Genomic DNA, 24,803 nt, shown 5'->3' with positions numbered 1-24,803 from the left:
AGCTGTCTTGGTAACAGATTTGTGAGAAACATGCCTATAGGACACGAGGCTGTTAAATTTTAGGGGTATTCTGTATGGCTATTCCAATGGTCTATTCTTAACAATGTAAATCATACTTACCAGCAATAGCAATGTATTCGTTTTGGTATCAGTAATCAATTATTTTCATGGCAAACTAGATCGCAAATTAGTCAACGCGCTGGCCACATAGATGGATCGAAATTCGGGCGATTCAGCAGGGTCTTCAATAGAAGTTGATCTAACAATTGACAATTGACTTCTGTTGAAGGGCTTGTTGAAATTTTTTTCTCAATAGTTGATCAGTGTATTCTGAGAGTGGAGATGTTCTGCTGTCCACCTCGCTTGTTTGGATAGGGGAACCAATTCGGTTTCTGTCAATGAGCCCACTGGCTAAAAAAAAAAGAGTCATTTATGGCCAGCCCTTAGGGCCTTGTTGACATGCTTCCAATGTGTTATGCATTCCTATACAAGTCTATGAATGTCTAGATGTGCTAAACCTGATTGAAACAGATCAAATGCAGGTCAGAAAGAGGTGAACTGCAGGTCAAACATGAAGCGCAAACAAATAGAAAACCTCCATATACACAATCCTATACTCACAGTTGATCCAGAGGCAAGCAAAAAAAACAAAAACACAAAACACCTATATGCAGCTCTACGTATAATGCTTTAGCACCATCACACTCTCCATCAACTAGGTCCTCTTTCACACTCTCTTTGAGATCACTTCTCAAATAGAGAGAGATGTAGAGACAGATACCATCATATTTTACCCTACTCTCCGAAAGAGAGTAAAGCCAAACATACTAATAGCCCAGTCATGTAAAACATTAAGCCAACATTCAGCAATACCAGTTAAATCATAGTTCTCTTCACTCACCAAAATCTCCAAACTCTCCTATTTTGCTTGGCCAACTTTTGACATTGGTGAACAAACACTTTAATTCATTCTCACATTTTTGCACTTGCGTTTGCGTATCTTCTTTACATAAACAGTACTAAATATTACCAATGGTTGTTTGTAATATGGGAAACTCTGTATCACCTGCCATAGCCGTCCCCACATCTTCCCCCATTCCACCCTCTATTAGTGTCTGACCCCTGACTGACTTGTTTGCTCCATTATTTTCTAACTCTCTCTACCCCCTCAATCTTAGTTTAAATACTCCTCCAGCCTTCGCATAAATCATAATTTATTCATGAAATAATTAAAAAAATATTTCTGGGCTTCATTCAACTTGTTACCATTCTCGACTAAAACTGTAAACTACCTCGATCTGAGTGTTTTGGTACCAACAAGTCAAACACCTCTATCATTCTCTGATCCAAACATGGACTTCACTTGACCATGTGTGTGTCTAGAGACTGCCACTTACCAGGTCTTATCTCACAGATGTATTCCCATATACTTGCTAAACTTTACCAACTTTTTTGATCTTATGTTCGATAATGGGCTACTGACCTCAGTGTAGATCTGGAACCTAAGGACTGGTCAGACATTTTAACAGCAATGCAGAACATGGTTGCTTTCAAAAGTTAATTCAAGGTTCTATTACCATGGTATTTGGTCTCTGCACAAGTTCCTGCCCTCCCACTCTCCAGTTTGCTTCAGGGATTGTGGGGAGTTGGGTACTCACCTCTACATATGGTGGACTTGTCCCCCTAGTATGCACTTTCTGGGCTGAAGTATTTGGGATGCTCTCTATACTTTTCGGTTTTCCCTGCAGCCTATAGTTGCTCTTCCTAATAGAAAAACTTTGAGCTCCCTAAAAGGCAATTTAAGCTTCTTCTGCAGGTCATAACTGCTGCTAAGGCCTGGAAAACTCCTAAGCTATGCATTACCGTGACTAGAAATAGGGTCACGCAATCCATGATCCATGGAAAGATGTACATGCTCCATCAGGATTTAATGAGTCTTTTTGTAGCCTTGCATTTCCATGTTCTGTGTACTGTGGGAGACCACATATATTGAATGCAGGGTCCTGGGTTTAGTAACACTTTAACTACCAAACTGCCCAGAAAAAGTGGCAGTTAGAGGGTTTAGAGTAGGCAAACCATTTAACGCTGACAGGGGTGCTTACAACAGTAATCTTTTATTCATTTACGTAAAACCTTTATCCAAAAAGAAACAAAATCTGTTGCTATAACAGCTTTAAAATTGTTAGCTGGAGGTTGGCTTTATTTTGTTTTAACGCTACCCTCTTCCCCAACTGACAGTGCTTCTGCCCAGAGGTGTCTCTGTTGCTCCTCCATCCAGAATAGAGACACCCTAAGATAGGAAGTTTGTTACTGGCCAGATCATCATAAAGGGAAAAAGCCTGAAAAATGAAAACGTATGCAGACACTACATTTAGGGATTGATAAGCTACAGTATTTTATAGTTTAGTTTTTGGGTTTAATACCCCTTTAAATACTAATGTAGCCATTGTTACTCCATTTACAAATATCTTTATGGCTGTGTTGCTAATAGTGCCGCAGACTAAAGCCTAGTGCACACTGTTTTACAGGCGTTTGATGTTCTTTTTTCCTGCCCGTACATGTGCCTGTATGTTGGCCTAAGGGGTTGATTTACTAAAACTGGAGAGTGAAAAATCTGGTGCAGCTCTGCATAGAAACCAATCAGCTTTCAGGTTTTATTGTCAAAGCTTAATTGAACAAGCTGTCGTTTAGAAGCTGATTGACTACCAGGCACAGCTGCACCAGGTTTTACATTCTTCAATTTTAGTAAATCCATCACAATTTACAGGGGTTTGGAGGCAGGGTATTTAGTAACAGAAATATGAATGCATCAAGGTCGCGCTCAGGAAAAGAGCGTTTGGGCAAAAAAAAAACGCCCAATGCGCCTAGATTAATGTGCTGGCCAATGAATTGAGTGAAGTAGATATTTGCCAGCGCACCATGGATCGACACAAAGTTGCGTCCAAACGGATTGTTTATTGCATGATCACAACACAAGGAGAGTGCAACATTTCGGAGTCACGCAGGACCCCTTCGTCGGGCATATGAAGACGAAGGGGTCCTGCGTCACTCTGAAACGTTGCACTCTCCTTGTGTTGTGATCATGCAATAAACAATCCGTTTGGATGTTACTTTGTGTTAATTCATGGTGTGCTGGCAAAAATCTACTTTGTGACTTGAACCAGTATCCAGCTGGTTGTTGCTGCAGCACCCAAACTTTGCAAGCTTATCCAGGAACGTGTGTGATGGGAATATGAAGTATTACAATGAGTTGAATGAACGCCCAAACACTTGACGTGCTGTTATATACCGTATATATATATATATATATATATATGGAATTTTCAGCCACACACACACAAATGCATATATGAATATTCAGAATAACTTACTTACTTAGATTCAGGTACATTTGCGCTTTTTTTGCGGAGGCGCAGGGAAACTGCCCTAGATTCACGGAACAGTAGCACCGTAAATTGCGTGGGCGCGCCGGCAAAATGCCCGGCGTAAGCGCGCGCAATTTAAATGATCCCGTAGGGGGCGGGAATCATTTAAATTATGCGCGTTCCCGCGCCGATCGTAGAGCGCATGCTCCCTCGGGAAACTTTCCCGACGTGCATTGCGGCAAATGACGTCGCAAGGACGTCATTTGCTTCAAAGTGAACATGAATGGCGTCCAGCGCCATTCACGAATCACTTACGCAAACTACGTAAATTTGAAATTTCGCGACACGGGAACGGCGGGTATACGTAACATTGGCTGCCCCTGCTAATAGCAGGGGCAGCCTTACGCGAAAGACGCCGTACGGAAACAACGTAAACTGCGTACGCAGGGCTCGCGTAACGTTGTGAATCGGCATTAGTATGCAATTTGCATACTATACGCTGAGCACAACGGGAACGCCACCTAGCGGCCATCGCAAGAATGCAGCCTAAGATATGCGGGCATAAGAGCCTTATGCCGCGCATATCTTAGGCTGCAGTCGGCGTAACGAGGTTCCTGAATCAGGAGCATTCGTTACGCCGGGGCAAGTAAGCAATTGCGCTGTGTAACTATGGTTACACAGGCGCAATTGCTTCTTGAATCCGGGCCATAGTTCACAATACATGAGCTTACAATGGTTGCCTACCCAACAATTTGATCAAAAAGGCACTAAACGCAGTAACAGGACAAGTATATTTATGTATTTTACAGAGGATCAAGAAATCGAAAACGGAGAATGCTAAGTACTCCTGAGATGCAGATGAGATTATTTGGTAAAATTGCCGAACATAGATATTCTGTGACTCGGTAGGAAATCAACAGGTGGCAGCACTGGACTATGAATTCTGTAGATTGAAATCCATTCCTTTACCTAGTGTAGACCGCATTGCAGAAACACACTTTCTTTTACAAGATTTCCTCCCATTTTAAAAGACACAGAACAGACTTGATGTGTTTTTATTATGTAGATAATTGCTCTGCAGTTCCCCAAGGCCTATCTCTGCTGGCCTATCTACTGTCAAGGCACTGAAAAATGGACGGTCAGGTCCCGGCTAGATCCAAACTCTCATGCATTCTTAATGTTAGGAATTGGCTTTTGGGTCCACCCATAACATAATTCACAGTTTAAAGTATTGCTAATGCATCCCTAAATACTGACTCAGGCCTTACACAAGTTCTGTTACTGATTAAATGCAGGCAATGCACAGAAGTCCATCCATAGGGATGGTAACACTGACAGTCTCTTTGGTGTAAGACAAATTGTTGGGGATTTTTTTTATTAATAGAGTATCATTTGTGCGGTAAATGCAGTAATCCACGACAGCCAACAAAATTTCAGTTTGCCATGGTTTTCATACAGTTTTTCACAAATTATTAAACGACCTGGGCCATGTAACCCATATATATGTACACAAGGAGTTTTTGCTTTTTCTTAACAGAGTGGGGAAGAAGTGTATGTCTTAACAAGCACATATACAGTATGGCCCGGAATCACATACCTTGGCGCATAGTTATGCCGGCGTAGCGTATCGAATATACGCTACGCCGACGTAGCGCAGATCCGCGAGCACAGTTTTCACAAAGCACTTGCTCCCTAATCTACGCTGGGTTCCCTCAGCGTAAACTCGTCGTAAGTGGCAGTGGGCGTGAGCCATGCTAATGAGGCGTGACCCCATGTAAATAATGGGCCGATCGCCATCAAGATACGAATAAAGAACGGCGCATGCGCCGTCCCATGGATGCTTCCCAGTGCGCATGCTCAGAATCACGTCGAAACAACTGGCTAAGTTACGTCGAATCACTGCCTACGACTTGAACGTAACCTACGACTAGCCCTATTCACGTACTACATAAAAGACGTAAAAAACAACGGCTGTGTTCCCTGGTGCAGCCATTTGAATTGATGCTGCTGACTTACACCTGCTTTATGCGGCTTAACTTTACGCCGGACGTACGACTCACGTAAACCGCGTATCTTAATGCACCGGGCGCAAGTACATTCGTGAATCGGCGTATCTCACTCATTTGCATATTCGAATCGTAAATCAATGGGAGCGCCCCTTTCTAAAGCAAAACATGGCTTCGTACTTATCGAAGATTCCCTTGTTGGCAAGTACAGAGGTAAGATATTTCTTGTAGTTGGTGACCAGGTTTGCACACATCTCAGGGGGGATTTTGGTCCACTCTTCTTTACAGATCTCCTCTAAATCCTTAAGGTTTCTTAGCTGTCACTTGGCAAACTCAAAGTTTCAGCTCCCGCTATAAATTTGATATAGGATTAAGGTCTGGTGACTGGCTAGGCCACTCCATGATCTTAATGTTCTTCTTATTGAGCCACTCCTTTGTTGCCTTGGTGGTATGTTTTGGGTGATTGTCATGCTGGAAGACCCATTCACCAACCATCTTCAGTGTTCTGGCTAAGGGAAGAAGGTTCTAATCCAAGATTTTACAATACATGACCCCGTCCATTGGCCCCTCAATGCGGCAAAGTCAGCCTGTACCTTTAGCAGAGAAACGGCCCCAAAGCATAATGTTTCCACCTCCGTGCTTGACTATAGAGATGGTGTTTTTAGGGTCATAGTCAGCATTTTTCTTCCTTCAAACACAGCGAGTTGCGTTAATGCCAAATAACTCAATTATTGTCTCATCTGACCACAGAACTTTCTCACAATCCTTCTCTAAATCATTTAGATGTTCATTGGCAAACGTCAGATGGGCTTGTACATGTGCCTTCTTGAGGAGGGGGACCTTGCGCTGCAGGATTTCAGTCCATGGCGGTGTGAAGAAAATAGACTTTATTCTGTATTTTCTCATAGGTTCGGTTTTCTTTTAAGAACTCCTGGACCGATCTGGGTGAAATTTGGATATGTTGGTCCCCCAGATCAGGGCTATCAGGGGATATGTAATTGTAGGGATTCCTTGTGTGGAAAGGGGTGTTCAATCTTTTGGGAAAATTGTGTGCTCTCTGCCTGGAGATAATTGGTTTATTCCTTAACTGATTTCAATATCTCCCAGGCAGAGAGAGAGCGGGTGTACTATAAAAGCTTGCTGCGGTAATGTCGTCTGCTACTGTCATGTAAATGAACCTTAGTCTGGATCTCAAGACACTGTATTGTGTGAATTTCTATTGATAAAAAATGTGTATTGGAGGCTCGTTAGTACCCATTGTATGCTGTTGTGGGTGGAGTGTGTCATTGTCCATCTGATTACTGCAAGTATTCTTTTTGGTGTATATAAGAGCCTGCCTTCTCAATAAAGATGTTCTATGCCTGGTACACCCTTCATGAAGTCTAGGCTCATGTTTGGGGGAATATTCTAACCATTGGGAAGAATCATCCTGTAAACTGCATTCATCTCCACTATCCCTATACCTCCTATGGTAGCGATAATCACTTATGCTCGGCGATTGAGGGACGGAAAGAAGGCCGCAGTACCATAACCACTGCAGGTCTTAACAGGCAGTGTATTGTGTTATCAATGGTTTGTTTGGTGACTGTGGTCCCAACTGCCTTGAGATCATTCACAAGTTCCTCCTGTGTAGTTCTGGGCTGATCCCTCACTCAAAATTTTGCATGGAGCTCCCGACCGAGGGCGCTTGATGGTTATTTTGTATTTCTTCCATTTGTGAAAAATCGCTCCAACAGTTGTCTCTTTATCACCAAGCTTCTTGCTGATGATTCTGTGGACAATTGTCTTTTATACACATAAGGAGTTGACAGGACTAATCTGTGTACCACTACTGTAGCCAGTCAGTGGGAGCCAGAATTATTGTTGGTTGGTAATCAAATACTTATTTGACTCAATGAACTGCAGCTCAATTTATAAAAATTTTCATGTGTTTTACTGGATTTTTGCTTGATATTCTATGATACACCTATGATAAAAATTATAGACCCTGAGGGGCAGATCCACAGAGATCTGCACATGCGCAGCGTATCAGAGATACGCTACGCCGCTGTACCTTACCTGGCGTAATTTCGAATCCTTAAAGATTTTGTGCCGTAAGTTACGGCGGCGTAGTGTATCTCTGGCGGCGGAATTCAAATTGGCGATTAGGGGGCGTGTTTCTTTTAAATGAAGCGCGTCCCCGCGCCGAATGAACTGCGCATGTGCCGTCCCGAAATTTCCCGCCGTGCATTGCGCTAAATGACGTCGCTTACTTAGATGGGACTTACGTACATTCCGATTCACGGACGACTTACGCAAACAAAACAAAAAAATTCAAATTAAACGCGGGAACGACGGCCATACTTAACATGGCAAGTCTAACTAAACGCCGCAAAATACCAGCTTTACCTATAAGCCGGAAAAAGCAGACTAAAGACCACGTAAAGGAATGCGCCGGCCGCTCGTACGTTCGTGGATCGTCGGAAATAGCTAATTTGCATACCCGACGCGGAAAACGACATGAACGCCACCCAGCGGACGCCAAAGTATTGCATCTTAGATCCGAAGGCGTACGAAGCCGTACGCCTGTCGGATTTAACCCAGATGCCGTCGTATCTTGGTTTGAGGATTCAAACTAAAGATACGACGCGGGTAATTTGAAAGTACGCCGGCGTATCAGTAGATACGCCGGCGTACTCGCTCTGAGGATCTGCCCCTTAATTTCTTTGTAAGTCGGAAAACTTACAAAATCTGGAGGGGATAAAATAATTATCTTCCCCACTGTATATGTAAGGATTTACAAACCGCTTTAAGACTCCATTCACACTTGAGCAACCTGCCATGCAATTTTGGACATCAAAGTCACATGACGAGTCTTTGGCACACATTCAAATCAGTGCGACCTAAAATCGCAGCGACTTTGAAAAGGTGCCTGCACTACTTTGGTGTGACTTTTGATGCAACTTTGGTCCAGAGAACGTAAAATTGGATCAAAGTCACACCAAAAGTTGCATCAGATTCGTGCTCCAAAGTCACACTGGAAATCGTGTGAGTTTGGAGACGTGCTAACGTGAACATAGCCCTACAAAAAATACCTTCTATTGCTCCTATTCTCCTCCAAATCCCCAAATTTATTTTATTTTTTGGGATTCACTTTTCTGTTTAGAGGATGGCTACATTTGTTCTTCATGATCCCGCTGTATGTAGGAAAGTAGCCATTCTGTGCTTTCTTGCTTCCAAGATGGACTAGGGACTATAGGATTTGTAATGTGCATAGAGCAGTGCACATGATCACAACTAACGTACGCTTCCTTTTCCAAACAAACACAAGTTAGTGGGGAACAGGAGAGTTTTGGGAGCTCACAGAGGACATTACGAGGAGGCAGAAAAACACAGTAAAAGACCACTTCATGAAAAATAAATTACAGGGCAATTTTCACTCTAAATTTGATGATGCCTCACCTTCACCCCTCCTCTTCTCTGCTGTGCAAATAGGACTTAAAATAAAAAAATCTCTGACCCGGAAGCACAGTGCACGTCATTCGCCTAAACAAGATATGTGCACCGTGCTCCCTGAGCCTCCTGGGATATGTACTGTATGCACATATCCCAGGAGGCATAGCCCTTCATTGAGAAAGGAGGTCAGACGCGGCCCCCTTGCTTGCTTTTATCCACCCCTTGGGGCACTATTTCATCCACGTATACTAACAATGGGGCAAAATTCCTCCCAATGACACAAATGCTGGGGGCACAATTCCTGCCAATGACACCAATGATGGGGCACAATTCCTCCCAATGACACAAACGATGGGGCATTATTTTCTCCCACGGATGTCGGGACATTTTCTATTCCCAATAGCCGCAGTCCGGCCCCACTAAAGTCTGAACGACAGTAAACTGGCCCTTTGTTTAGAAAGTTTGGAGACCTCTGCACTAGAAGATGGCTGCACAAGACCGATCGGAGGGGGGGGGGAGAGGTTGAAGATAAGGGGATCTCAGCAGGACAAGGCTGGATCCTCTGGGCGGGTGAGTATTTTAACTGTGCAGGACCCACAACTAGGTAAGCAGGGGTTGGATAAAGATCCACTTTAAAGGGTTTGTAAAGGTAAAAAATATTTTCCCTAAATAGCTTCCTTTACCTTAGTGCAGTCCTCCTTCACTTACCTCATCCTTCGATTTTGCTTTTAAATGTCCTTATTTCTTCTGAGAAATCCTCACTTCCTGTTCTTCTGTCTGTAACTACACACCGTAATGCGAGGCTTTCTCCCTGGTGTGGAGAAAGCCTCTTGAGGGGGGAGGGGGCGAGCAGGAGTGTCAGGACACTCTCTACTTTGCAGATAGAGAAATAAGCTGTGTGTTAGTGGGCGTCCTGACACTCCTGCTCGCCCCCTCCCCCCTCAAGAGGCTTTCTCCACACCAGGGAGAAAGCCTCGCATTACGGTGGTGAGTTACAGACAGAAGAACAGGAAGTGAGGATTTCTCAGAAGAAATAAGGACATTTAAAAGCAAAATCGAAGGATGAGGTAAGTGAAGGAGGACTGCACTAAGGTAAAGGAAGCTATTTAGGGGGGAAAAAAATTACCTTTACAACCCCTTTAAGCAATGGATGTGTATGGATTGTTTTTGGAGATTAAAGCGGATCTCCGCCTAAAAAAAAATATTAAAAGCCAGCAGCTACAAATACTGCAGCTGCTGACTTTTAATATTGGGACACTTACCTGTCCTGCAGTCCAGCGCCGTCGGCAGCAGAGGACGAGCGATCGCTCGTCACTCTGCTGCCCACACCGCCATTCTCGGTGAGGGAATCAGGAAGTAAAGCGCTCCGGCTTCACTGCCCGATTGCCTATGACGCATGCGCGAGACGCGCAGCGCCGTCCTCACTGGTCTCTGTTGTGTTCTGGGAGCCGAGTGTTTCCCAGAACACAACGGGCGGGGGTGGGAAGTGACGCACTACCCGCAGACTCCCCGCAGTGAGCACTCCCGGAAGTGGGTGCAAATACATGTCTTTGACAGGTATCTGCACCCCCCACCCCCTGAAAGGTGTCAAATGTGGCACCGGAGGGGGGAGGGTTCCGATGAGTGGAAGTTCCACTTTAGGGTGGAGCTCCGCTTTAAGGATATTGTTTAGTATCGCTTTAAGTATGTTGTATTAATCTGTAATTACAGGATATGGGGATATGGGGAGGACTCATGAGTAATTGCCAGATAGCACAAGACTTCTGTAATGCCGCGTACACACGATCATTTTTCGGCATTAAAAAAAAACGATGTTTTTCGGCATGTAGAAAAAACAACGTTTTTTCCAACTTCATCATTAAAACGACGTTGCCCACACACCATCGTTTTTAAAAAAAAAAAATTTTTTTTTAAAGGGAATGTATTTTATAAAAATTTTAATCACCAAAGATAGAAAACATATAAGCACATGTAAAAGATTATTACAAACATTTTTCCTAGAGGCTGCCACCAGGATTCAGAAAGTGTTTGACGATTCCTTCCTGAAAAAGATCTTGAAAGCCTGGAACGCTGAAACTCAGGACTCTAAAAAGAAGAGGGAGTACTTTGAGGTATGTGTAAGCCAAGCCCTTGTAATGTTGACAGCGTCTGAAATTAATTTAGAGAAGTGAAATAGTGGACTTGTAATTCTTATCTGAGATCTAAAAATACACCACATGTTTTTACTGTTACTTGAAAATGTAAACATGGCTAAAACTTTTCCATCAACAAAGCTTTCTTTGGTAAGGCCGGAGTGGCCTTTTTATTGCTGTACAATATCATTAAATGAAGCACAACTAATGTCATAGTAATTGTAAGCCGAAAAATAACGAGAATGAGTTCTGTAGTTAGGGAATTGGAATCAAAAGAAAGCTTTGCCATGTCCTGCAGAATCTGTTGGAAAAGTCTTCTAATGCCCTGTACACACGATCCTTTTTTACCTTTGGGATAAACTCAGACAGATTTTTCTGACGGAATTCCGCTCAAGCTGTCTTGCATACACACGGTCACACCAAATTCCGACCGTCAAAAACGTGGTGACATACAACACGTACGGCGAGCCGAGAAAAATGAAATTCAACTCTCCGTTGGAGTTCCATACACTATGTTCCCACTATGTTCCCACTATGCTCCCACTATGTTCCCACTATGTTCCCACTATGTTCCCACTATGCTCCCACTATGCTCCCACTATGTTCCCACTATGTTCCCACTATGTTCCCACTATGTTCCCACTATGCTCCCACTATGCTCCCACTATGCTCCACTATGTTCCCATTATGCCCATGAACGGGATTTCCTATAAAAAAGAATTCAGACGGAAAGAAAGAGAACGGCCCGGATTCACGTAGGAGAGCGCATCTTTGTGCGGGCGTAACGTATCCTATTTACGTTACACCTCCGCAACTTTGAGAGGCAAGTGCAGTATTCTCAAAGCAAAGTTGCGGCGGCGTAGCGTAAATAGGCCGGCGTAAGCCCGCCTAATTCAAATGTGTAAGATGTGGGTGTGTATTATGTAAATGTATTGTGACCCCACGTAAATGACACTTTCTCTGAACAGCGCATGCGCCGTCCGTGAAAGTATCCTAGTGCGCATGCTCCAAATTAACCCGCAAAAAGCCAATGCTTTCGACGTGAACGTAAATTATGCACAGCCCTATTCGCGAACGACTTACGCAAACGATATAATCGACGGAAAATTCGACGCTGGCCCGACGTCCATACTTAACATTGGTACGCCTCATCTACGCCTCATATAGCAGGGGTAACTTTAAGCCGGGAAAAGCCTAACGTAAACGGCGTATCTGTAATGCGACGGCCGGGCGTACGTTCGTGAATTGGCGTATCTATCTGATTTACATATTTCTAGGCGTAAATCAGCGTACACGCCCCTAACGGCCAGCGTAAATATGCAGTTAAGATACGACGGCGTAGGAGACTTACGCTGGTCGTATCTTATACAAATTCTGGCGTATCTGATTCTTTGAATCAGGCGCCAAGATACGACGGCTCAGACTCAGAGATACGATGGCGTATCTGGAGATACGGCGTCGTATCTCCTACGTGAATCTGGGCCAACATGTTTTCTTTCTAAGTCTGTCGGAATTTCCGATGGGGCATACACACAGTCGGAATATCCGATGAAAAAATTCCGTCTGACTTTTTTCATCAGAAATTCCGATCGTGTGTACGAGGCATAATGCTGTCATATCACCCCACCTTCCCAACAGTTTTTTTATTATTATTATTGAGCCTGGAATGTGTGAAAATGTGGTTTGGACAACTAATGCCGGGTACACACGAGAGGATTTATCCGCGGATACGGTCCTCCGGACCGTTTCCGTGGATAAATCCTCTGAGGATTTTGATCCGATGGAGTGTACATACCATCGGATCGAAATCCGCGCCGAATTCCCATCGCGATGACGTGTCGCGCCGTCGCCGCGATGATGACGCGGCGACGTGCGCGCCGCTGTCATATAAGGAATTCCACGCATGCGTCGAATCATTACGACGCATGCGAGGGATGGGTTCGGACGGATCGATCCGGTGAGTCTGTACAGACCACCGGATCGATCCGCTGGAGCCGATTCCAGCAGGTATATTTCTTAGCATGCTAAGAAATTTTTATCCGCTGGAAATCGGTCGGCCCGAAATATATCCGCGGATAAATATCAGCTGGATCGTACACACCAGTGGATCTATCCGCTGAAACCGATCCGCGGATCAATTTCAGCGGATCGATCCTCTCGTGTGTACGGGGCCTAAGTCTGAATGATGGGTACAGTCCAATATGGTATAGAAAGTGCTATAAAATATATGAATGTACAGTATACTGATAAGGTGGTTTGTAAACTGGACATTGGGTCCTACAATGGTAATGAGAAACTAAACACTGCAGTCAGGAAGGGATGGCGTACCACATTTGGTGACAGTACCCTAAGGTGAGGTGATTTTGGATCAGAGTCTGTCATTTCAATTATACCCTCACCCGACTTAATCTGACCAAGTCTCCAAAACATGCTCTGCTAGGGTGCAAGTCGGAGGAAGCCTCGAAAAATCAGAGACAATTCCTTAGTTTCATATTTGTATCCGCTAAAATGACCATAGCCAGAAATTGGCAGTAACAGTTAGCATGCCTTGAATGTAACTGCTTTGAGAAACAGTTAAGTAGGTGTTTTTTTTTTTTGGCAAAGCAGGTATTGGATCTGTAATGATAAAAAAAAACTGCAACATCAATTAGATTTAACTACCTATGATCCTTTATGTTTTAAAGCGGGAACTAAACCCATCAATTTAACTGTTTCCCAAAACAGTAATGCCCTGTTGTATGTGAGCATTTGGTCAGATATTCCGACTGTGTGTATGCTCCATTTTCTGTCAGAATTTCCACCAGAAAAAGATTGAAGGCAGGTTCTCTATTTTTCCAACGTAAAAAGTTCTTGTCAGAAATTCCGCTCATCTGTATGCAATTCAGAATCAAGCAGAAGAGCCAAACTGCCTATTGAACTTCATTGATCTTGGCTCGTCGTACGTCTTGTATGTCACCGCGTTCTTGGCGGTCGGAATTTCAGACAAGATTTGTGTGACCGTGTGTATGCAACACAAGTTTGAGCCAACATTCCGTCAGAAAAAATCCACGTTTTTCTTGTCGGAATTTCCGATTGTGTGTACCGGGCATTAGGCTTCATTCACACAGCCATTACAGCTGTGTGAATGAAGCCTTATGCCGCGTACACACGATCATTTTTTTCGGCATGAAAAAAAAAGACGTTTTTCGGCATGTAGAAAAAACGTAGTTTTTTTCCAACTTCATCATTAAAACGACGTTGCCCACACACGATCGTTTAAAAAAAAATGCTCTAGTAAAGCGTGGTGACGTACAACACGTACGACGGCACTATAAAGGGGAAGTTCCATGCGGATGACGCCACCCTTGGGGCTGCTTTACGACGATCCACGAACGTACGCGCAGCCGTCGCATTTTCTAACGTCGTCTGTAGTTGGCTTTTTCCGGCGTATAGTTAAAGCTGGTATTTTGCGGCGTATAGATAGACTTGCCATGTTAAGTATGGCCGTCGTTCCCGCGTCGAAATTTTTATTGTTTTTGCGTAAGTCGTCCGTGAATAGGGATGGACGTAACTCACGTCTAAGTTAAAAAAATTACATCCTAGCGACGTCATTTAGCACAATGCACAACAGGAAATTTCGGGACGACGCATGCGCAGTTCATTCGGCGCGGGGACGCGCTTCATTTAAATGAATCACGCCCCCTAATCGCCGATTTGAATTCCGCCGCCAGAAATACACTACGCCGCCGTAACTTACGGCGCAAAATCGATGAGGATTCAAAATTCCGCCAGGTAAGGTACGGCGGCGTAGCGTATCTCTGATACGCTGCGCAGATGTAATTCTCTCTGGATCTGGCCCGTAGTCTTTAGGTGGGGAATTGCATTATTTGAACACAATTTTCTGAAGGAAGTGACATCATTGGGATGCAGCCTCTATTTTCCAATGGCAGAAAATGCTTATTGTTATGTTTTGTTTTTTATGGCATTGATGGTGTTCACAGCTGTGTGACCACAAAGATCCATAAAAAGAACAATAGAAAGAAGGGCGATTGACTGAAGTTAGGTTTTGCTGAGGAGTTCTGTTTGAAGTTAAGCCAGCTCCTTCATCCCTCCAATAAGTAGTGGCTAAAAATTATACTGGAAAAGGTCATCCTGTATGAAGTCTCCATGTATAAACACTACTTGTTTGTGTTGTTTGTCCATGTTTTAATTAGTTATGAAGTGTGATTGGTGAAAAGCTGAAATTTGGAACATTGTATATGAGTAAAGCTATCATAGCTCATTGGGGGTTGTTTACGAAAGGTAAATCCACTTTGCACTCCAAGTGCAAACTACAAGTGCAAAGTGTACTTGGAAGTGCAGTCACTGTAAATCTGAGGGGTAGATCTGAAATGAGGGGAAGCTCTGCTGATTTTATTATCCAATAATATGCAAGCTAAAATTATGTTTTTATTTTCCTTGCATGTCCCCCTCAAATCTACAGCGACTGCACTTCCAAGTGCACTTTCTCCTGATACGCCGTTGTATCTCTGTGTTAGGGCCGTCCTAACTATGCGACTGATTCATAGAATTACACTGTCGGATCTTAAGGATGCAATTCTAGGCCGGCCGCTAGGTGGCGAGGCCATTGCGGTCGGCGTAGAATATGCAAATAAATACTTACGGCAATCCCCGAACGTCCGAGCTGCCCGTCGATCTAACTGTACGTCGTTTCCGTCGAGTTACGCCACGTAAAATTAGGACTACCTCCTAGGTGTCCTAAGCCATGTTAAGTATGGCTGTCGTTCCTGCGTCAAAATTTAAAAAACAACGTAGTTTGCGTAAGTCGTCCGTGAATGGCGCTGGACGCCATTTACGTTAATGTAAAAACAAATGACGTCCGTGTGACGTCATTTAGCGCAATGCACGTCGGGTAATTTACCCGATGGAGCATGCGCAGTACGTTTGGCGTGGGAACGCGCCTAATTTAAATGGTGGGCGGGCTTGCGCCGAGCGCATTTACGATACACCGCCGCAAGTTTACAGGTAAGAGTTCTGAGAATCAGGCACTTACGCTGTAAACCTGTGGCGGTGTAACGTAAATCACATACGTTACGCTGCCCAGGAGCAACGTAATTCTATGTGAATCTGGCCCGTAGTTTGCACTTGTAGTGTAAATTGGATTTGCCTTTCGTAAATAACCCCCTTAGTGTTTGATGTTGTTCAGTGTTGCAGGGCCACCTCTTTCCAGACACGACTCTTTTGTATAAATAGATGATTTAACAGTTTGCCTTTCTAACAGCACTTCTCAGCCCTATTGGGTCAGCAATGCTACAGTTTATTTTTAAGCACAGCATTTTATGATTTGTTTTTTTTTATTCATCACAACATTATTTCTGGATTAGGAGATCAAGCTTAATACAAATATTTATAGGTTCCGAAAACAAAAAGCGGAAAAGAAAAATGATTTAGCAGACAAAAAACCAGCTGTATGTGCCGTTTTTAGATGAACATTTTGAAAATGTGTAATGTCCTCCGCTATCACTTCTTCTATCCAGTATGTCATGTTGTGACACATTACCAGCTAGCACACATTGCAGTGTTTAAGTACCACTGTGTACCACTGGAGATTAATGGATCAGAAATTTCAAGTGAGCATTTCAAAGGTCTGTTGTGGTAATTTCAACCAGGTGTCGTTGCATCATTTTCTCAGTGTTAGAACTTCTTATTCTTCTGGGGATATGAGGCAAACAGTGTGGGCCCGTTGGACAAAGAACAAGTCAATGATCTTTGAAATGCTGCCTTATAATCTGGGCTCTGCTGCAGTATAAATTTCAATTTTTCCAATTCAACATCTTGGTTTAATATAACATTTCCTGAAAAGTCGTTAGTTATAAAATTGTTTTGGCATTGTTACTACTACATGCTCTAATTGTTCAATTTGCCTCTATAGTGCGTCCTTAACCATTTAAATGTGAGCCCCATTAACACAGATCTACACTTCATCTGAGCACCACAAACCAAAAATACAACGTAGTTCATTTTTATTATTCAAAGCAAACTCCCCCATCCATCCATTGCTTTATGCTTAATTTTTTTGAGAAATCCTATTGAAAAACAGCCCCCCCCCCCCCCGGCATTTTGCCATGGCCACCTTGAGTAAGAGCAAATGATTTATGTAGTATTTGCTTCCTGGAATCCATCTGTCCTCCGTTCAAGCATGCATGCAGGAGACATTTAAAACAAGTAAATACAATATACTTTCCTATCTATTTACTAATGCTGTCAGCATGAGGATTAACCACTTCCCTAAAGCAGTATTGTAATATGACGGCCGCAGGAACCCTTTGTCCCTCCAGGCGGCCTTCATATGACGTCCTTGGCTTCCTGGCATTGTGGAGAGCGCGCACGCGCCGCATCACCCGATGCGTGTGCCCGGCGGCCGCTATATCCGCCGGGCACCCACGATTGCTCATCACAGAGCAGAGACGTGGATCTGTGTGTTTAAACACACAGATCCATGTCCTGTCAGATAAGAGGAGACCGATCCATGTGTTCCCAGTACAGAGGAACACCGATTGGTCTCCTCCCCTTGTGAGTCCCCTCCCCCTACAGTTAGAATCACTCCCTATGTAACATAATTAACCCCTTGATCTCCCCCTAGTGTTAACTCCTTCCTTACCAGTGCATTTTTATAGCACTAATCGCTGTTTAAATGCCAATGGTCCCAAAAGAGTGTCAAAAGTGTCCGATATGTCCGCCGCAATGTGGCACTCCCGATTAAAATCACAGATCACCGCCATTACTAGTAAAAAAAAAATAATAATAATAAAAATGCCATAAATCAATAACCTATTTTGTAGACGCTATAACTTTTGCGCAATCCAATCAATATTCGCTTATTGTGATTATTTTTTTTTTATCAAATATATGTAGAAGAATACCTATCAGACTAAACTAAGGAAAACATTTTTTTTAAAACAATTTGGGATATTTATTATAGCAAAAAGTAATTTTCAAACTTGTCACTCTTTTTTTGTTTATAGCGCAAAAAATAAAAATCGTAGAGGTGATCAAATACCACTAAAAGAAAGCTCTATGTGTGGGTATTTTATTTGGGTACAGTGTCGCACAACCGCGCATTTGTCAGTTAAAGTAACGCAGTGCCGTATCTCAAAAAGTGGCCTGGTCATTAGGGGGTAAAACCTTCCAGTGCTGAAGTGGTTAAAAAAGGAAAATTAATAAAGAAGCGCAAACTAAGTCTGCAAAACCAGATAAGATTCAAATTAAAAAATTATCAAAATGTAATTTGGGTACAACGTCGCATGATGGCACAATTATCATTCAAAGTCACAAGTCTTTGCTTCTAGCCCAGGAAACCAAACAGCAACACAATTTAATTAACCTAACCAGTGGGTTAGTTCAGACAGACGTTGCAAGATTTATTTTAAACTTTATAATAGCAGTTGAGTGTTCCTCAGCATTGTTCCCCAATGTGACATCATCTATGGTTTATTAAAACTATATAACATTCAAAGCTGCCAACTTTGAGCAGTGATCATTCAAGAATCCCTTGCTGATGAATGTTTTACTAGCTGAACTAGTTTTTCATGTATTCATAATAACATTTTAATTGGTAAGAACCAGGGCCGGCCTTATGATGGGACCGGGTGGTACCATGGGTACCAGGCAGCACTTTTAGGGGGGCAGCATACTGATGCTCGCCAGCCCGTTCCGCCAGCTCCGCTACCCAAATAAAATTGATGACTTTTTTTTCCCACAAATAGAGCTTTCTTTTGGTGAATTTTGATCACCTCTGCGGTTTTTATTTTTTGTGCTATAAATATATATATTTAACTTTTTGCTATAATAAATATCTCCACAATTTTGAAAAATTAACTATTTTCTTCAGTTTAGGCCAATATGTATTCTTCTACATATTTTTGGTACCAAAAAAAAAAACACAATTAGCGTACATTGATTAGTTTGCGCAAAAGACATTGTGGCCGCTGGCAATTGACAGGTCCCTTTATACTCCTGAATACATGTATATAGCCACGGCAGGTCCTTTTATACGCCTATATGCATGTACAGAGCCATGACAGGCCCTCTTTATACATCTATAGAGCCATGACAGGCCCTCGTTATACTCCTTTATACATGTTTAGAGCCATGACAGGTCCTCTTTATACTCCTATATACATTTATAGAGCCATGGCAGGTCCTCTTTATATTCCTTTACATGTAAAGAGTCTCGACCGGTCCTCTATATACATGTATAGAGCCATGACAGGTCCTCTTTATACTTCTTTATACATCTATAGAGCCATGACAGGCCCTCGGTATACTCCTTTATACATGTATAGAGCCTTGTCAAGTACTCTTTATAGTCCTATATGCATTTATAGAGCCATGACAGGTCCTCTTGATATTCCTTTACATGTAAAGAGTAATGACAGGTCCTCTATATACATGTATAGAGCCATGACAGGTCCTCTTTATATTCCTATACATGTATAGAGCCATGACAGGTCCTCTTTAGTTATCATGATATGAAATAATGAATGTGGGGGCCTTTTGGTTGGCGTGATTTTTTTTCTGGGGGGGGGGGCAGCATTTCAGTCTTGGTCCCAGGCAGCACAATGTCTTGGGCCGGCACTGGTAAGAACATTCCAAGCACATAACTAAAGTTGGATTTTTAGAGAAACAAACTTTGTTGCATGACTTCAAACATTTAATTTATAGACTGACCCTGTGATAAGATACAATACTGATGATGATTTCTGTATGCACTGAAGATGTCAGCAGCTTTAGTCCTCTAGTCTGAAAACACATCACATTTTGGCTGGGTTTGATGAGTAGCTTGGACATAGGCCTCAAGGCAGCTGCTGCATCTATGGCTGGGCAAGGGATGATATTTCATCATGTTTGACATATAAGGTTTTGAATAAATAAGAAAACTGTTGTCCTTAGAGATCATTTTCATTGTCAACTCTATAAAATAATGCAGAAAGTGTTATTTCAAATCATAGGAGAACTTATCAGAAAAATGGTATGCCAAATGGAAAATATGTTTAATTCCCTGAATTGTTGACACAAATGGTGTGTAAGTTCAGCCTTTAAGAAGTAAAGTTTCACCAAAAAAAATGCAAGTGCCTTGTACCACGTATGCTAATTTTTTAAAGAATAGATAATGTCAGAATTAATCAAATAGAAAGAAGGCAGTGTGGTAACATTGCATTCAACTTTAAACAAGAAGTATTCCAAGGTCTATTTTATTGTGTTTAGAGAGTATATATTACTGTAAGTAGACATTTCCTAGACATTTGTTGCTTTACATCTGTTACACAGCTGTTAGTAAAGTTGTATACCTTTCTTTACTAGCATCGTGTAACTTTCTCTACGTTGTCCAGTATGCGTGATCCGCCAAGGTAGATATTGGATAAGCTACTTAAGTACTTATAGGTAGATTCAAGTAGCTGTGCCTAAACTTGCGGCGGCGTAGCTTAGTGTGTTTAGGCTACGCCGCCGTAAGTTAGCTAGGCAAGTACATGATTCTCAATGTACTTGCCTGCTAATATACGGCGGAGTAGCCTAAAGCGGGCGGGTGTAAGGGCGCCAAATTCAAATGTCTTAGAGGGGGGCGTGTTTGATGGTAATGAGGCTTGACCTCACATTTTTTATGTTTTTTTTTAACTGTGCATGCGCCGGACGCCTACATTTCCCAGTGTGCATTGCGGCTCCGTACGCCACACGGGCCTATTGATTTTGACGTGGACGTAAACGGCGTAAATCCCGATTCGCGGACGACTTACGCAAACAACGTAAACAATTCGAATCTCGCGGCGGGAACGGCGGCCATACTTTAACATTGTTATTCCACCTAATAGATGGAATAACTTTAGGCCTGCTAATGCTTTACGGAAACTGCGTAAATCGACTGCGGCGGCCGGGAGTACGTTCGTGAATTGGCGTATCAACTTATTTACATATTCTACGCCGACTGCAATGGAAGCGCCACCTAGTGGCCATCCAAAATATTGCAATCGAAGATAGGACAGCGCAAGCCGTCCTATCTTAGATATGTTTAAGCGTATTTCTGTTTGAGCATACGCTTAAACATAAGTCGGCGTAGATTCTGAGTTAGGTCGACTTATCTACTGATAAGTCGGCCTAACTCTACCTGAATCTACCTATTAGTCTACTGAAACATTGTGTATCATAAACAATTACCAATTTCTTTTAAATATAATACTATTTTACCGGGTTGTCATCTTTTGTTTCATCTCAGTGCTGCTTATCTTCTGAAACCCCTTTACAGCCATGTCCAAACTACATGCATGCACTCAAGTGATGACTATGTGGCATTTCTCAGGGTGAGTTTCCTGATGGTGACAAAAGTGGACAATGCCTGGGTAATGTGGTCCTGTAATGGCCTCCAAGAAGAGTCCCTGTAACAGGGTGAGAATACAGGTGCATTACTTTGACAGGTAGACAGGGACACAGCTTTGTTAGGCTTTATGTACACTAGCTTACACTTTAGCGCTTTTTTTTTTTTTTTTTTGGGCAAAGCTCCTAAACACAACTTCATAAAATCCTATGGGATTGATTTACTAAAGGCAGTTGCTTCAGAGATAACGTTTCCATTTGCAAACAATACCCAATTACATGCAAGGAAAATAAATAAAAATTCAATTTTTGCTTGCACATGATTGGATGATGGAAGTCAGCAGAGCTTCTGCTCATTTATTAAACTCTGGAGCAACTGCTCTTGTAGAGGGCAACTGCACTTTACAAAGTTCAGTCTATTTGTCTTTAGTAAATCAACCCCTATGGGGCAGATCCACGTACCTTCGAGCAAGAATCCCCTGGGCGCAGAGTATCTAAGATACACTACGCCGCCGTAACTTTTTTTTTCAAATCCTCAAAGAATTTGCGCCGTAAGTTACGGCGGCGTAGTGTATCTTCGGTGGCGTAAGGGCGCGCCATTCAAATCTCTGTGATGGGGGCGTGTTTTATGTAAATACGTTGTGACCCGACGTAAACGACGTTTTTTTTAAACTGCGCATGCGCCGTCCGTGGGGGTATCCCAGTGCGCATGCTCTAAATGAACCCGGAACAAGCCAATGCTCACGACGGTGACGTCATTCTACGCAAATCCCTATTCGCGAACGACTTAGGCAAACAACGTAAAAAAAAAAAAATTCTACGCGGGAACGCCGGCCATACTTAACATTGAGTATGCCTCATAACAGTAGCTTTAACTATACGCCGGAAAAAGCCGAACGCAAACGACGTAAAAAAATGCACCGGCCGGACTTACGTTCGTGGATCGCCGTAATTAGCTAATTTGCATACTCGACGCAGAATTCGACGGAAACGCCACCTAGCGGCCGCCGAAAAATTGCATCTTAGATCCGACGGCGTACTTAGACGTACGCCTGTCCGATCCCTCCGAGATGCCGTCGTATCTTGTTTTGTAGATACAAAACAAAGATACGACGCGCAAAATTTGAAATTATGCGGCGTATCAAGAGATACGCCGGCGTAATTCTTTTGTGGATCTACCCCTATGTGTCTATGTACACATACTGTAGTCTTTTAGCAGAGTTTAGAAGCTGTTGAGTTTAGATGAGCTTCAATCTCCCTCTCCTGAACGCATGTTAAGGATAGGAACGTTTTGATTGCAAAAAATTCAAAATTGCGGCACATTTTGTGTTTTCCTGAGACCGCGGTAAATGTAGGCCAATGTACTTGAAGCCTTTCTCTGTTATAGGAAATGCTTGAACAAGAACCTTCATGGCAGGATCAGTAGATATTATTTGAATGAAAGATACAGATTTAAAAATAATCAAAATTTATACCCAAAGGCTCTGATTGTATTTTCTTTGCAAAACTAATAAAAAAATAAAAAAATAATCAAATTTGCGTAAACATGTTAAAGCTTATACTTTATTGATTGGGTTTATATATCCTTTAACATTTGTGTTGATTTAAACTTTATACTATATCTTACATTATTTTATCTAGCGATTGGAAAGAGGCGATATGGATGATTTAGGAAACTTTGAGTCATCTACAGTGAGAGAGGGTGAAGATGCTGTGTCACAGTTGCCACAGAAAGCTATTCTAAAGGTAAAAGTTGATCTATATTTGCACTGATGTTGGTGTTTGTGTACAAAACACACACTTTTATATATGCCAGTTCACATCTGGATACCTAAATCTACTTAATCCATGCATTTCATCTTGCAAAGTTTTTTGAATATGTTTTGTATATTTCTTTATTGTTTTGATAAAGAACGTATGTTAAGTTTGGTATGGGTGAGTCATAGTATAAGGCATGCTTCATTTGGCAGTAGAGGGTTTCTTTTTTATTGTTCAGAGCACATCATAAATCTGATTTAATTTGAAAGTTATTCAACTCACAATACATATGACCTAACACATGTTTTTTTAAGAGATCAGAAGTTAATTATGATAAGACTATGTTGTGTCTTCCTTAAAAGTGAATCAGTGACATTGAACAATCTACTTTTTTAAATCAGCAATGTTCCAGGCTTGTTTTCATATTTCAGCTATGGGTCTATGCATTTTCTCACATTATTACCGTACTTATTGTCATGAATATGCAACAAGTCTGTCTGCTTACCTGATCTCCATGTGTTCATTAGAGGCTGACCCTGCTCTGGTTCCCCTTTTTATCACTTCCTCTTCCTGTATGGCTCCACCCTAGTCCATCCCAGGAAACCTATATTAACCGTTGCTCTACAGGTCTGCAGTGCTGTTCAACAGTGTTCCTATGCTTAGTTCCTGTCTGCAGTGTAGTTTGCTAGTTCCTGTTTGCAGAGTGCTACGATCATCTTTCCGTGTACCGTTTTGGCTTGTCCCCGACTTCCTTGTCTGCCTGTGCCCCTGACTATTTGCATGTCCCACGGTTATCCTTGTCTGCCTGTTGCCCTGACCTCGGCCTGTCCATCACCACTGTTTGTCCTGCTGGCTGCTTCCCCTTTCTCCCTGCGGAGTGTGACTTAAGGAATCCCGGGAACGCGACCTGGACCCAGTTGCGGCCAAGACCATCCTTACCATCAAAGGCTCTGGTGAATACAAAACTGGGTCTTAGACTCCGCCCTGGGTGATCTTGGGTTACGCTTCCTCCCTGCCAGCAGTAGTCGGCTATAGGGTTCACTTCCCTGTGGTGCATCCCTGACCCCTACGGGGTGCACTTGTCACCTGGCCACAGGTGACCTGACACTTATGCTACGGAGGTGACATGTATAATTATTTGTGGGACAAACAAAGTTTTGTTTTGATGGTTTTGTCTTTGAAGAGTTATTTAATTTTGTAATATGTGCAAAAAAATAAAAAGATAAAAAATAAATAAAAAAAATAAAACATAGAAAAAAAATATATATATTTTTCGGTGAAAGCCTACTGTGAGTTGTAACATACACCCAAAGGTGAGGCTGCAGGATCTGTCATTTGTTATATAGGTCCCAATTTGCTGGCACTAATTGTTTGAAACAAGAGTATGTAGAAAATTTCATTTTTTATTTTTTATTACCTACAACAGAAAACAATATTACAGAATCGCCAAACTTTTAATTATAAAACTAGCTGTTTGGAAACTACTGTATTACTGGTCAAGCAGGAAGAAGTGTATTATAACGTAAAGGGGTTGTAAAGGTTCAGATTTTTTCACCTTACTGCATCCTATGCAGTAAGGTGAAAAAACACCCGATGCTTACCCCCCCGAGACCCTGTTTTACTTACCCTAGCCCTCGAAAGTCCCCGACGAGAACGTGCTCGTTTTTCTAGCCCGGTCTTCTCAGCTCTTCATTGGATAGATTGATAACAGCGCAGCCATTGGCTTGTGCTGCTGTCAATCAAATCCAATGACTCAGGGC

General features: G+C 42.5%; 1 protein-coding gene across 1 annotated transcript in view; it reads left to right on the top strand.

Moving 5' to 3' along the window:
* Positions 1-24,803, top strand: part of FBXL13 (F-box and leucine rich repeat protein 13) — a 227,913-nt gene that overhangs the window by 47,638 nt on the left and 155,472 nt on the right. Inside the window, exons 6-7 of the mRNA XM_040343479.1 lie at positions 10,808-10,917; positions 22,927-23,031. Of these exons, the coding sequence (XP_040199413.1) occupies positions 10,808-10,917; positions 22,927-23,031 (215 nt within the window). The remainder of the gene's footprint in view (positions 1-10,807; positions 10,918-22,926; positions 23,032-24,803) is intronic.

The sequence above is a fragment of the Rana temporaria genome, chromosome 3, assembly GCF_905171775.1.
Source record: "Rana temporaria chromosome 3, aRanTem1.1, whole genome shotgun sequence".
NCBI lineage: Eukaryota > Metazoa > Chordata > Amphibia > Anura > Ranidae > Rana > Rana temporaria.
Note: the sequence above shows the minus strand (reverse complement) of the source record. Positions and strands in the feature narration are given on the sequence as shown.